The following is a 15,775-nucleotide window of genomic DNA, read 5'->3' on the forward strand; positions in this document are numbered from 1 at the left end:
AAGCATATAACAAAATTACAACAACAACAAAAAACTAAATTGAAAATATAAAAATAGGCTAATTCAGATCAATAAAAACTAATAATATAGAATTAATACTAAATTCCATTTCTATTCAAACAAGGTGTATTATAGATTGCACCTTATTCAAGAAAGCACGTGTACTTGCAAAATGCATGCATTAAATGTTTTGATAAATAAAACTAAAACTGAAATAAAAATAAATGAAACCTAAATAGATAAAAACAGCAGGAAACTGACAAAAGCATATAACAAAATTAATACAAGTTAAACTAAACTGCAAATAAAAGCTCATTCAAAATATTAATAACATGTAATACTATATAAGTAATACTAAAAAACACCTTTTCTAAACATAAATACTGGCAAGATGCAGGCAATACATGTTATGCAAGATGTTTTGGATAGCATAGTCTGCCAAATGCATGACTGTGAATATGTTTCTGACCTGGCGTCAAGGAAGCGGGACCTGAGGATCATGACGGCCTCGCAGGTGCTCTGCTTGAGCTGCATCTGGATGGAGCTGAATTTGCGGTGGATGATGTTGACCATGCGCTCGATCTCTTTGGGTGAGATGGGCCGCGTGCGAGACTGTTCCCTCAACAGGTTCATCACATGGGTAGTGAACTCGTTGCATGCCTGTGGACCAATCAAATCACTCGTAACTGATAATGCAAAGCCATTAACTAAAGCTAACACTACGAAAACATTTTTGTTAACTGAAATTAAGCTGAAATCAAAATTGAAATATTCAATGAAAAACTGAATGAAAGATGAAAGAAAATTAGAAACGCTGCATTGGCAACTAACTGAAATGTTTAAATTGAACCGCTAAAATTATTATCTGGCAATAAAATGAATGAATGAATAAATGAAATGTTCTGTATTGTTTTGTATTAAATGTCTTGCTGTATGATATTTTTCTATTTCTTGTAAAGCGACCTTGTAAAGGTCTTCAAAGGCACTATATAAATAAAAATTCTTCTTCTTATTATTATTATTATTATTATAAAACCTAAATATAATGTTAAAAAAGAAAAAAACAAAAGCACATAACAAAATTACTAAAAAACTAAAAAATAAAAAATAAATGCTAATTCAAAGTGAAAAATTATAATAGAATATAAATAATACTAAAATTACACTACTCAGTGTGTGTATTTGTGTTTTCGGTACACAAAATAAGTAACTTAGTTGACAAAAAAATGACTAAAAAACTAATAAGTAGCAAAATTATTCAAAAAATAATAATAAAAAAAAAACTAAAACTTTATTTGAAATAAATTACATTATAAATTAGATGAAAAACTTTAACTACATGAGAAATGTTGCAACTGAAATAAGCTTAAGATGAAACACCAAAATTACTATCTGAAAAAAAAGAAATAATAAAAGAAAACCTACATCGTAATATTAAAATAGCAACAAAAAAAGACAAAAGCACATAACAAAATTACTAAAAAGTAGTCTAAATTGAAAATATAATAATAAAAGTTCAAAAAAATAATTATAACCTATAATTATATAAATACTAAAATAACGCTACTCATTGTGAATGTTTTCAATAGATGAAATAAGTCATCTTAGCTATGTTTTTCCCTGTGTAGTGTAAGTTTTCAAAGCAGCAGTACCAGGATGTCGGATTGATTTGAGTGAAACTCATTTTTCTGATACAGCCGTATATTCCTGATTGATTGACTGTTGTTCACACTCACAGGTGCACAGACCTGCTCGTATTTCTCCAGCTCGGTGTGGTAGATCTGTCTGATCTGGCTGAGTTTGGCTCTGTAGTCCGAGTGCTCGATGGAGCTATCGGCTCCCACTCCCACTGCTGCTGTTGCCGCAGCAACCACCGCTGCCCCGCCCCCTTTCTCCGGTCCGGACACGCCCTCTGCCAGCAGCATGTTATCCAGACGCATGAGCTGAGGATCCGTAGGGTCTTCGTCCTGACTGCCACGCATACTGAGACCTGACACAACACAGCCAATTTAAATAGAGACAATAGACAAGAACTACATCTTAATATTCGGTTATTTTCAGGTGTGTCCTCTCCTACACATAAAGGTTTGAAAAGGTGCAGGTATATATATATGCAGTCAACATTTGAAGTGGCTCAATATCTTTAATCAAAGTTGTCCTAAAACCAAAAAAAATACCCATTTCTGTCTTAGGACAACTTTGATTAATCGCATCCAAAATAAAAGTTTTTGTGTATATAATGTATGTGAGTGTACTGTGTATATTTATTATATATATATATAAATACACACATACATGTTTATATTTAAGAAAAACATGTTATGTTTATATATCAAATATATTTATACTGTATATAATATAAATTATATTAATATAAATATATACATGTATATTTTAAGTAAATACTGTATGTGTGTGTATATATATATATACATAATAAATATACATAGTACACACACATATAAGCAACAACTTTTATTTTGGATGTGATTAATCACTATTAATCGTTGCACAGCACTAATATATGGATCTCTAGGTCAGTAAGATGTTCAGCAAACCAACAAAGCTATACCCCTTTAATTCAGTTTTATATATATATATATATATATATATATATATATGTGTGTGTGTGTGCGTGCGTGCGTGCGTGCGTGCGTGCGTGCGTGCGTGTGTGAGTGTGTGTGTGTGTGGGTGGGTGTGTATTGGTCAGTATGAACTGGGTAAAGATTCAAAATTTCTTCTTTTGTGTTTCACCAAAAAAATTTCCAGCACACTGGTTTGGAACAACATGAGGGTAATGAGAGTAAATGATGATGAAATCCTATTTTTACAGGAAAAAACCATTCAGTTTAACTAGATATAAAAATACAGAAATAAGATGAGCAATGTAAACAATGTATTACACCAAGAAACAAAGGTGTGAGCTGACACATTCAGACATACAAAGACAATTTGTTGAACACCTGGACCTCCCAAAGCAGGTTTCAGGTTATTTCTTCACTCCACAGTGAACAAGCCAGACAGGCCCACCGCAGACCTGCAAGCCCCTCACGTCCTCCACCATTAACGCACGGCAGCATTAGTCTGCTATGACACGCTGTTTATCAGAGGTCGAGGTGTGTTTGTGCCAGCGCGGCTACAAGAGAATGATTGACAGTGGCAGGTCTCTTCACTGAGGTGGGTGGAATAAAAGCGCCGTGAGCCGTTAAGATGTGCTTCAGCGGCCGCCCAACACAGCCTCCTTTAATTCCACACCAAAGACTATTTGGCACTTCATGTTTGATTTTTGATTTTGCAGTCAGCAGAATAGATGGTCATGTCAGCACAGGAGAAAAATATCATATATACTGTATATGTCATTTTTATGGATTTATATGTGAAATGATATATATGATATATATTTATTACATTTTTATGGATTTTATTAATTGGCATTTTGCAGGCAGTGGAGTGGATGTTTACACGAGTGCAGGAGAAAAATGCACTGTGTTGATATAACGCGTTTAATTTTGGGGGATTTTTTAAATTTCACATTTTTTCATTTTATGTATATATTTTTAATTAGCATCTGTAGGATGTTTTCAATATTTTTTTTATTACCTGTTTTCTGGTCCCGCAGGTGAAAATGGTGCATTTGATCACTTAGTAAAGTAACATCACACTTCTCTTATTATTCATGTTGTGAATTTTAATACTAAAGTTGGTCTAACAGTGGTGTTTGATTGTCGTACTCCTCTGATCTCTAAAAGAGCTTTCTACAAGTGAAATACTCCAGATATTTTTAGACAGACCCATGGAAAAGAAAACATTTTGGCATAAATTTCAGATACATGTATTTGAATTGTATAAAATTAACCATTTGCATTGCACATAAACTGAATGTGGGGCATATTTGTCAGTTATACATAAATTAAGCAGTTAAGATTTCTAGAATAGTACTAATAAACTGAATGTTTTAAACACAATAACCAGCTTTATATATTTATCATCAATAAATCCAATTGGTTTCAGTCTTATACAGTATTGATTGTTAGGTATTATATATTGGATCATGTTCATACTTTATAAGTGAATTCATTTAATTGTTTTCACAAACAGATTTACGCCAATTCTAAGTAATTTGAATCAATGCATTTTGATCAACATATTTAAAAATATTAAAATAGATGCAAGTAGTTAATAAACCATGCCCTGATTTTTTTGAGAGCAGAAATCTTACCTGTTTCATGCAAGTATGACTGACAAATATGTATCACGCTAAGTTCATTAGGTTACGTTGCATAATGGACAGGATTTTATAGGCATTTCAGATACATAAATATTAAATTTAGGCCTAAATATTTTAAGATCTGCAATCAAAAGTCACAGATCCCAATAAGAGCAGCTAATCTGAGCCGCAACATTCATTTTATAGCTCTCTACTAGATGTTAGCTATTGACTCGTTGTCTGTTTTTCTCATAAGGTGTTTTAGACAATGTTGATACTAAAAGAAACATTAGTGTGCATTAGACTAGCTATTAAAGAGCAATCAAACTCTCTGCTGAGGAAACATTAAGTGCAATGCCATAGTTCTGCAGTTTTAGGTGATTTTGAAGATGAAAACCTGAGGACAAGATTGTAAACACACCACAGCTGCTCAGAATGACTAGAATAAGATCCACGCACGCACACACACACACACTGCCCTCCAGAAACACACACACACACAGTATTCATGAGGTCAGTGCAAGATGACATTTAAAGCACAGCAAACAAAGGCAAACAAACGCAAGATGGAAGGAGTTAATATGAGAGAAAGCATGAACATATGAACATTTGCTCTGCTCTGCTCTTAATCTCATTTCTGTTTCATCTCGTTCCTTTTCTTTGGTGTCGCTTTCATTTTTAATGGCAACAAAATAGTAAAGGTAGCCACATTCCCTATTCAGACCTCAGGCACAGAAATGCTAATTCAGCACAGAGCACATCTCATGAAATGCATCTCTCAGACAGCGGCTCTCAGTTTAAGCAGACGCCTAATTAGTTAACATTGACTGAACGGGAACAGGATCGACAAAGAGGTGCATGTATATAGATAGACAAGTGTATTCATGACTGTAGTAATGTTTGAATTATTCCATATATGTCCATAGAAAACAACCATATCATGGTTTAGTGATAGTATAAGAATATGTGTGTGTGTGTGTGTGTGTGTGTGCATGTTTATGTGGTTTATGAGAACACAAATTTGTATAATGACATGGGTATGACAGAGGTATTACAATATGAAGGTGGTTTATGAGGACACTGCCTATGTCCCCGTAATTCAAAAGGCTTAAAAAAACATACTAAATGGTGTTTTTTTGAAAATCTAAAAATGCACAAAGTCTCCTGTGAGGGCTAAGTTTAGGTGTAGGGTTGGTGTAGGGCAATAGCACACACAGTTTGTTCAGAATAAAAACCATTACGCCTATGGAGAGTCCCCATAAACCACAAAAACCAACATGAGTGTGTGTGTAATGCATATGTAAAGCAAACTGGAAATTAAACGGCAATTTTAAAAGCACACTCACCTCTTAAATACAGTGTTGCCAGTGTTATCAAACATAAAAACAACAGCGGTTGCTATGGTCCTCGTCCTCTGTTTGCCTGTGTAACTAGATGTTGATGACAGACTGAGGTCTGAATGTGAGTAAACAGCTGTGCTGCTGAAGCGGCTGCCAATTTAACTTCTCCACCTGACACCTCACATCAGGCTCTCAACACAGGCTAATATGCAAACATTTGTGCCTGATATTGTCTGTTGGTTTGGAATAAAACACAGATTTTTGTGCATGAGGACTGTACAATGATGCAACATGTATGTATGCTTTTTGATTGTTTTAAAAAATGCATACTTTACTTTAGTGTCTTATTTAGGTTCATTTGACTTGATCAAATAATAACCATGCAAACAACAAATAAAACTGAAAATCCAGTTTAATGGCTGACTGTAGTTATATTAATTTTGAAGCATAATCAAATTGACTGCTCAAGTCATTTCAACTTAAATTTAATTTATTAAAATTAAACTGACATAAAAATTAAGTTAAATCTTGTGTAATTTATAAAAAAAAATATATATATAATATTGAATCCAAGGTTATGCATTACATATTAAAGTCTTTTTCTGTGTGGTTGCAGATTTTTCATGTAGCCTTTTGTACTGGAAAATCTGCACAAATAAATCACGCCGTATTAAAATGCTGTATATGAGGAGATGAATGGCAAGTTTTGGGCCTGTGGTGTGTTTTTATCAGAGGATTGCTGTAGATTAGGTAGGTCTGGTTAAAACCTCAGCTACCTTGGGAGAGATCTTACAGAATAAATCCCAGAAATCCATGATCTCCATTACCTCACGCAACCTTTGTGATGTTTATGTCCTTTTGCAGGATCTACTGACTGCTGGAAGCTCCGACGGGTCACATGAGTTCAAGCACAAGTGCATTAATCCTTCAATGCCATTAATCTGGATTAGTCAAACAAAGACTTCCGATAATCATCTTTAATCACTCTTGGAAGTTGCCTGGGCATGTCAGCAATACATCAGCGTCTGGGATTTGATGTTGTGGTGGGGGATAAGAGATATTTCTCTGAGCTGTTTTTCAGTCAGATTGTTTTGAAAAGACATTCCTGCGGTGTTACGCTTTAGAGACACGCAGGGCCAAAACAAAGACTTCAGCAGAGTTATTCAGTATTATTTATACTATTACAGTAATATTTAGAATTAGCTTTTATTTTGATATTTTCAGTTTAGGTTTTATTAGTTTTGGTATGTGCTTTTGTCATTTTTATTAGTTTTTAAGTCTTTTCTTTAGATATATTACCAAATTTTGCCATAAGTCAAACATAGGTTCTGCAATATATAAATATATTGTGGAAACTTAAATTCCTGTAGAGCTGCTTTGCAACGATTAGTATCGTAAAAAGCGCTATACAAATAAACTTGAATTGAATATAGTTTTAATTTTTATTTCAATTTTAGCTATAGTCATTTTAGTACTTAAACTTATTTCAGTTCAGTGCCAAAGCAACATTTCTAATTTACTTTCAAGTTCTGTAGGTTTAAGGTCTTATTATTTTAGTTTGGTTTAGTTTAATTACTAAATATTTTTAGTTTTAGTTAAGGATGTGAATCTTTGGGTAGACAGCGAAATGATTAGATTGGCGATTCATAGTTTTTGATTCGAATCAGGAACAATTTTTGCTAATTCAGAATGATTCGGTTTGATCTGATTGCCAATATGATTCGATTTTTTATTTATGGTTTGATTTTTTAAAAGCATTCATAGGATTATGTCAATACTAATTTGTGTTTGGTAAGAAAAAGAAAATAACACTTATGAACTACTAAGATTGTCTATTGCAAGCAACAGTAAATCTGTGCATACTGGTCACATTGAATATAACAAAGAATGCAATGTACCATTAAAATATTTATAAAACAAAATGTCCAATAATCCATATTTTTATTTATCTTTGTCTGGAAATTACTATTTTAAAATGTTATATTTGTATAATATTTGTCATCGATGCATCAAGAAAATGAGTGAATCATTATACCCCTGGTAAAAAAAATGCATGCATCATGTGTATTTTTATGTGGTCTGTGTTGTTTATTTAGTCATTTTAAAGACTAAAGCTCAAAACAATAACACAGCAAATTTAACGATGTGTATATATGATGGATGAAAGGTGGAATGTGTGGTTCACTCAAAAAAAGTAAATTCTGTCATCATTTACTCTCCTTCGTGTCTTTCCAAACCCATTTAAGGTGTCCTTGTTACTGTGTAATTCTACATTTAAGCACGGAGTAATATTAATTAACTACATGTTACGGTTCTGTGGTTTTAGAATAAATGCCACGATGAAGGAGTAAACGAACAAAGAAACTTTAATCTGCATAAACACACTTTCTATTAACTAACATCAAGCAGAGACAACGAAAAAGGGAGAACTAAGGACTTATAAAGGAATGGGACCAAAGGAGCAAACAAGATGATTAATACAAAACAGGTGGATATAATAAACGATGATTAACTAATGACAGGAAAACCAAATAAGGGCAAACAGGAACTAAACAGAAACCAACACGTGACACATGTGCTTTAGGGTTAGGATTAGGATTACTTGCATACAGTAATTATGCATAATTTATTGTTATTGTTATTGTAATAGTAAGTACATGTAACAAGGACACCCTAAAATAAAGTGTTACCCCATTTTATTCTTCCACTGGGGTGAGCTCTAAAAATGACCACCAAAACAAAATTAGTCCTTATGACTTGTGTGCTTTATTTAATATCTTCTGAAGCAATTCTATAGGTTTGTGTGAGGAACAGAACAAATTTAGGTCATCAAATGCTTAAAAAAAAGTCCTTTTGGTTTTAGCTTTCAAATCTCAATCTCTAATATATGGATTTTCAGCCAATTTAATCAAAATTTTTATCAGTTCTCCATACAAAGTATAACTTCAGAAGACTTGGAATGAAGCGTATGAATACTGTTATGCAAAGTAAAAATGATTTTTCAACGATTATTAGAGTACATTTTACTAGAAAATACTATTTCAGTCTTTCTACTTCAAAATGAATCTTACACTAGCTTTTTTTGTTATTTGTGAATATTGACATCTGTTCACTTTCACTGTGGGGAAAACAAGCCAGGCGTTTCTGCTAAACAAAGCAAGTAAGTTATCCAGGGGTTGGAATGACATGAGGGTGAGTAAATGACAGACTTTTCATTTTGGGGTGAATTATTCCTTTAACAGACCCTCGAAATAAATCATAAGACAACTAACCTGCATAAGCCTTCAGGAGCGGGGTCTCTCTCTCTAAAATAAATATAATCCAGAGCTCTGAAATCTTCACAACCCCACATTTACAAGTCTAATTTAATCTGCTCAGTGAAACGCTCAAAGCCGGTCTCATCGCTGAGCAATGACAGTTTTAAATAAGAGTTTTAAACCCGAGTTACTGTACAGCTGAAGGGAGCTGTGGGTGGTTTTGGATTTCTTCACAGAGCAAAACCAATCGCTGAAATGCATATTTGATATATAAAGACTCTAATAGACGGCGTTCCCTCTCCCGCGACGCACTCAGAAAATCTTCTCAAAGCCACAGCCTGCTCTTCTGCTCCTAATTAGCACCGGGATCGAAAATAAGTTGGCTTATACCAACGGCAACAGAAAAAAAAAAGTTTTTTTTTTTCACGTTAAACCTTCTTATGTCAGAAAATAGACGCCTGCTGGGTAGTTTCAGGCATTTAATGTGGTTTTCTAGAGAGCCGCATGGATGCCTTGTCCTGATTTATTCACACTTTGTTACTAAAACATGCTTGTGTGGGTTTAAGATTCATAATTTGCTAATTAGAATTTGTATTCTAATTAGTGTTTCAGTCATACTGGTTCATTTGGATGAATATAGCTCGAAAATACACTCAGATTAAAGCTTTAATTGCTGCTGCCAAACACCAGCTATATTAACAAATCCTGCGGCAAACTGAGAGTAAGAAGTTGAACACTTGACAAACTCACAGGCTCTGCCAGGAAACAAATGTGTGTTTACAAGGCCCATACGAAGAGCTTTTCTGAGACAACTAAATCACTGAAAGTTTGCCAGGGCAGTCGAATCAAATCTTTAATAATATTAGGAGTTTTGTTTGAGGCTCTTAACAGAAGAAAAACTAAATATCCATAACCGTAAACATACATTCAGATGTGTTATGTGGCATAGTGTGTGTCTGGCTCAAAAACAACAAAATATTACATGTTATTTATTTATTTATTTAGTGAGTTAGAAAAACTATTTGCCAATTGGGAAAGAAAAATATATTTCTTAAATTGCATTTTAACAGATTTACTTATTTATGTATTTATTTATTCATTCATTCATTTATTATTTTTTTGCTTTCCTGCCAACTGTTTGCCAATTGGATGATAAAAATGTATGATTTATTCTCTGAAAACGAGTCTCAATATCTTTCGGTGTAGATATAGTTTAGATATTTTTACAGGATAAAAACTGATAAAATACTGTTTTTTTTTAATAGTGTGAAATTTTTGCCCAGGCCAAGATTTATTTTTTATTTATTTTTTCTTTCTATGTTTGTTAAATTTAATTTTTAAACTATTTATGGGTAAGAAAATTACATTCAAACAAGTCTCAATAGCTTTCATAATGTTGCTTTTACAGGATTAAAAGAAAAAAAACATTAAATTCATGATTTATTCTCTAAAAAAACTAGTTTTAATAATAGCTTTCATAGTTTTGCTTTGGATGTTTTAAAGATGTTAAAAAGATGTACAGGATAAAAGTACAAAAATAATATTTATTTGTTTGTTTGTTTACAATATAGTGTGAAATTGCCCAGTTTTTGTCCAGACCAAGCTTCAGACTTCACCAGTATTCATTAAACTGTTTTGAAATGAATTAATCAAGTAATTAATTCATTTTTTTAAACTATTCCACCACTGTGAGTGCTGAAATAACATACTTTATCTTTAATGTAAATTAAATAAAACAAGGGATTGTCATGTTCTCCGTTCACTAGACTGGATTTTTCTAAAAGTGAATGACGTTCACGAACTGAGGTGATTTAATAATAATCTATATTTCTCATTTTAGTGCTATCTCCCACATTTATCGGTCGGTTTATTGACACAAACACACACACACACACACACACACTGTGAGTGACTTTAACCGTTTAAAGCGCATCAGTTTCTCTCTTCACTACAAGATGAGGATCCTACAGCTGCAACTCTAATCACTGTAATTAAGAGATAATTGGCATTAATTATTCTCACATAAGCTCATCACAAATCAACAGGAAAATGGCTACTGCTGGTTTCCACACGCGACACACCGTAGTTAAGCTCTCAGAGACGCTTTGAAGCATGTGAATTTACACCTTTACAGACAATGCATGTCTTCTCCTTACTGAAGTGCAAAGCATCTGTCAATCAGATGCAAGAGTGATCGTTCATATTCAGTTCAAATTGGTTTAATATTGGCACATTTGGATGAAATTTGAGTTGCTTGTATCAATCAATTCTATGCATTTATTTTTGACTGTCAGTCAATTCAACATTACTATTGCTCAAACTGAAGGATAGTAATTTTAAACAAATCCTTGGTTACAGAGACTTAAGAATGCAGGACAAAACAACACCCTAGAACACCTTAGCAATTTGGAAGCTCTGTAGCAACCCAGAACCACATAGCAACACCTTAGAAACAACCTAGAACACCATAGTAACAACAAAGAAATACCCCAGAACACCCTGCCAACAAGGTAGAGACACCCTTGAAACAACCCAAACAACTCTAGATCCCACATATCAACACCTTAGAAACAACCCAGTACTCCCTAGAACCAAATAGCAACACCCTAAAAACAAGCCACAACACCATAGCAACCACATAGCAACGCCCTAGAAACATACCAGAACACCATAGCAACCACATAGAAACACTGTTTAAACAACCCATAATACCCTGGCAAAGACATAGCAACAACCTAAACACACCTTAGAACACCATAGCAACAACTGGGAACACCATAGGAACACCCAAGAAACAAACCAAAACACCCTGGCAACCACATATCAGCTCCCTAGAAACCACCCAAAACGCCCATCAACCACATATCAATGTTCTAGAAACCACATAGCAACACCCTAGCGACAGCTCAGTGGTGACACATCAGCCCTTTTCACACAGTAAATCCAGTAAATTGCCGTAAAATTACAGGAACGACTTTATCGGTAAATACAAAAATGCGTTGTTCACACAGCCTTTTCCACCTTTTACCCAGGATATAGCACCATTCACACATCAGTTTCAAATTACCAGTAAATTCTGTGACATCATTAACCAGAGATGACCTCTAAATGGCTGCGCCTCGTGGTTTTGTGTTTGTAAACATGGAGGGAGCTGCTTTTGGCCCAGAGACATCACATTAGTAAATGCGCCATCAGCGTCAGAATGTTATGATTGGCCCAGAGCCGTTGAATCTTGAATTAGACTTTGTAGTAGTAGACGTCTTACGTGAGCGCGTTCATACGTGCTCATACTGGTAATCTTCATTCTGTGTTCACACACAGCATCATTCCGGCAATTTACTGGTAATGTTGCAACTTCTCATACTGGTAAATTTCCAGAACGAATTTACCGGTATTTTTGAAAAAAAATACACAAAGCCAGTTTTACTAAACAGGGCAAATTAGCGCGAAAGCACAATTCCAAAACAGCGCCGATGGGTGTTTCTGCGTGTGATTTACTAACAATGTGCAAATTAAAAAACAGACGCAACATCTAATTTACATTTTGACCAACGCAATCTACCAAGCGCAGCGCAAATTAGCATAGTCGCAAATAAAGTAAATAAATTGTCCACGCCTTTTCAGCGCTAATTCTTCAGTACAATTTTAACGCCAAAAGGCAGTTTGCGCTGACTCAAGTTGTTAGTAAAACTGGTCCACGATCTCTTAACGGTAATTTACATGTAATTTACCAGCAAAGTCTGAATGTGTAAAAGGGGCTATTAACAGCCATTAAATGTAACCATTTTACAGATTCCAGCAGATTGTTTATGCTCTTTTCTATGTATTTTTATAAATTTTCTGGCCTTAACCTCGCAGTTCCCATCATCCTCACTGTCTGCCTCACACTAGCCAAACACACCATCAGACTCAATGCAGCAGCAGCAGCGACATGCACACACAGCTCTGATAACAGGCTAATGATGGTTTGTGTGTTAATTGGAGTGCATGGAGAGACTGTAGAGCAGTTAGTGTGTCACGGCTGATTAACAGCAAGTCAGAGATGCTCAAGCTCTTTTCAAGAACAGCATCCTGGGAAGAGACGTGTGTTTTTAACAGCAGGGCTGGTGCTTCAGATCCTTTAATGAAAAGTTGGACAAACACAGGAAAGTCCCACAGTTTACAATTTTCAGAATCGACCAATAAATGGTACACTGTAATAAAAAAAACAAAGATGACTAAAGTACACTTAACTAGAAATCTAATTCAGTCTAATTCAGTCCTTCTACTTCAAAATTTCCTGTTTATTTCAGTGCTTTACTTGTTGATTTTTAAATTAATTTTAATGCTTTAATAATTTTAATTTTATTTTAAAGTGCGTTATAGTTGTCTTTTATGGAAGCCCATTTTCACCACTAAAAATTAGTTAATTGCAACTTTTTTATAAAGCCCAATTTTGAGGAAAAAATACTTTATGAATTATGAGTTATGAATACTTCAGTAATTCTTTCTGAAATATCCCAAACAGACTATTTTGTAGACATATTGCTGTGAAATGATTATAAACCATGATCCTAAGATATGATAGCAAAACATTTGGACTGACATTTTTTCATTTTAACTTTACCTAGTGGTCTAATGCAGTACAGTTTTTCATTACAAAATATCTTATCAGCAACAATGTGAATCAATCTGAATAAAATGTACATTAATTTAAGTCTGGGTAAAGGCAACAAATCAATATCTCTATTTTAGCGACATAGAAAAAGCACAGAATCTTTGTTTTTCATCAGGCAAAAGTTGCATAAGTTTAATTTGATTTGTGTGTTTCTAAATCTTAAACTTTGTTTCTTTCCAGATATGAAATGAAAAAAATCCCAGCTTCTCAATGCCGTCTCAGATGTTTGGACCTGCTGTGCAAAACAACATGAATAATGACCAGCTCACAGGCGGCAGGGCATGTTGTCGATAGCGACAGATCAATTCGAAAGTCGTTTCTGCCTTGAAAGTCTTTTTGTCTTTGAGGAGTCATTTCATGGCTAAAGCGTGTGACCGCTTGTTATCACTGCAGGCAAACGACCCACAGAAACCTTTCCAAAGAGGCTTGCAGAGATATTATATGTTGTCAAAACACAGCCTGATGAGAGAAACAGCAGGTTTAGCACTGCAACGATTTTGTGTCACTGAAAGCACGCTTCACTGGAACACGCCAATCCAAACACTGATACCAGATGCAATCTGAGAACACAAATCATAGATTGCATGCGATAATTCAGACACATGCCATGATTATTGAAGCTTGGTTCCGCCATGGGACAAAAAATTATTTCAAAGACAAAGTAATAAAACATTCTTGTAATTCTGACTTCAGATCTCGCAATTCTAACTTTACAGCTCATTTCTGACTTTAGATGTCACAATTCTGACTTTCCATCTCGCAATTCTGATTTTACAGCTTGTTTCTGACTTTATATCTCACGATTCTGACTTTAGATCTCACAATTCTGACTTTCCATCTTGCAATTCTGATGTTACATCTTGCAATTATATAAAGACTTTCTACCTTATAATTCAGACTTTATAACAATTTTATCTTTATATAAACAAAAAACTTTTCATCATTTATGTACCTCATAAATTATCTTTATTATATGATTTTATAATCCAGAATATGATCAAGATTGTGATCAAGATGTGAATAAACATTAGTTCACTTTGATGAATGAGAGAGAATAAAAGAGTCAGTAAAATGATCTGATCTTCCTACTCGTTACTCTCTTTCGGTTTTAAAAACACGTGGGAAATTTGCTTCAAAAAAAAAAAAACCTTGCTTTGGTAAAGTCCCATTTATGTATTGATTTACACTCCATGAAGAAACACTGAAATGGAAAATGAGGAAGCCTCCAAAGATGGACATTTATACAGTGAATCATGAATCAGGACAACTAACCTGTGCACACGCACCAGCCAATCACATCCCTGATATAAGCGCACTCACTCGGCCTCATTAGCCAGCTATACCTCGTTAACGATGGCAGACTCTCACTGGAATGCACGTTAATTATGCTAATCAGGAGAGTGCCGCTCAAAGTATTGTGTTAATGTCCCGTTTAGAAAGCATAAATCCAAGAAACACAGTCTCTTATGTTGCATGTTAGGAGCCGTTCGTACTGGACATGTTCTTGTGTTTAAAAACAGCTAGAAAACAGAAAGAGAAACATTTTATGTTGATACAATGATCAAACTTCCATAATACACCTTTAAAATATGCATTTTATTTAGATAGACAGACAGACAGATAGATAGATGTTTAAAATACTCATAGAAATTTAGAATTTACTCAAATTTACTTTTGTAAGTAACAAGTACTTTTGTGCACTAGAGTGGAAGAACGCTTCATTTACCAGGATGCATCACCTGCATGCTTCTTCCTGTCACTCCAGTTCATTTTCCTATGTGTTTTGGCCAATTTGATGCAAATTCGCACTAATGGGATCTTCAATTCTGAATCCTACACAACCCTGTTTGTGCAACATGTTCGTTAAAATGCCGACATTTGACCAGTTTTTAAAGGCAGCATTTTTCTAAGAATCTGCTTGCATTGCATGGTCACATTTCAAAACATTTCCTCAGTTGTAACCAGATTAACTGGTAAATGTCGAGTGGTCATTCCTGAGGAAAAGCCAAGCCGTGAAGCTTGGTGGAAGCCAATGTGAACTGTAATTCACCTCTGACGCTCATACTTAGTCATGAAGATTTATTGATGGAAACTGTAAATGAAGGCCACTGAGAACGTCCATCGCCTGTTAGTGTGTGTGCAGCAATCTTTCTGGAACAGGAACTATCGATCGATGTGATTTCCCAAGACTCCTCAGAGTTGGGCGTAGGAGGGGAACAAACTGTTTTTTTTTTTTCGTTTTCTTCATGTTCTCTCAAGGACCCTGTGAATACTACAGCTTTCCACTGTGCAGATGTGAACTTTAACACAGTCT

At 34.5% G+C, this 15,775-nt stretch overlaps 1 protein-coding gene across 3 annotated transcripts in view; it reads right to left on the reverse strand.

Annotated features, from left to right (window-relative positions):
* The window catches only part of LOC306871637 (pre-B-cell leukemia transcription factor 3-like), a 42,228-nt gene that overhangs the window by 12,933 nt on the left and 13,520 nt on the right, over positions 1-15,775 (reverse strand). For 2 of the 3 annotated variants that reach the window (XM_079419702.1, XM_079419700.1), the window contains exons 3-4: positions 1,749-1,990; positions 470-660 (exon numbers count right to left, since the gene is read on the reverse strand). In XM_079419702.1, the coding sequence (XP_079275828.1) occupies positions 470-660; positions 1,749-1,990 (433 nt within the window). Of the gene's footprint in view, positions 1-469; positions 661-1,736; positions 1,991-15,775 lie in introns of all 3 variants that reach the window. The other variant, XM_079419701.1, reaches the window with a different exon arrangement.

The sequence above is a fragment of the Barbus barbus genome (genome assembly GCF_936440315.1).
Source record: "Barbus barbus genome assembly, chromosome: 6".
Lineage (NCBI taxonomy): Eukaryota > Metazoa > Chordata > Actinopteri > Cypriniformes > Cyprinidae > Barbus > Barbus barbus.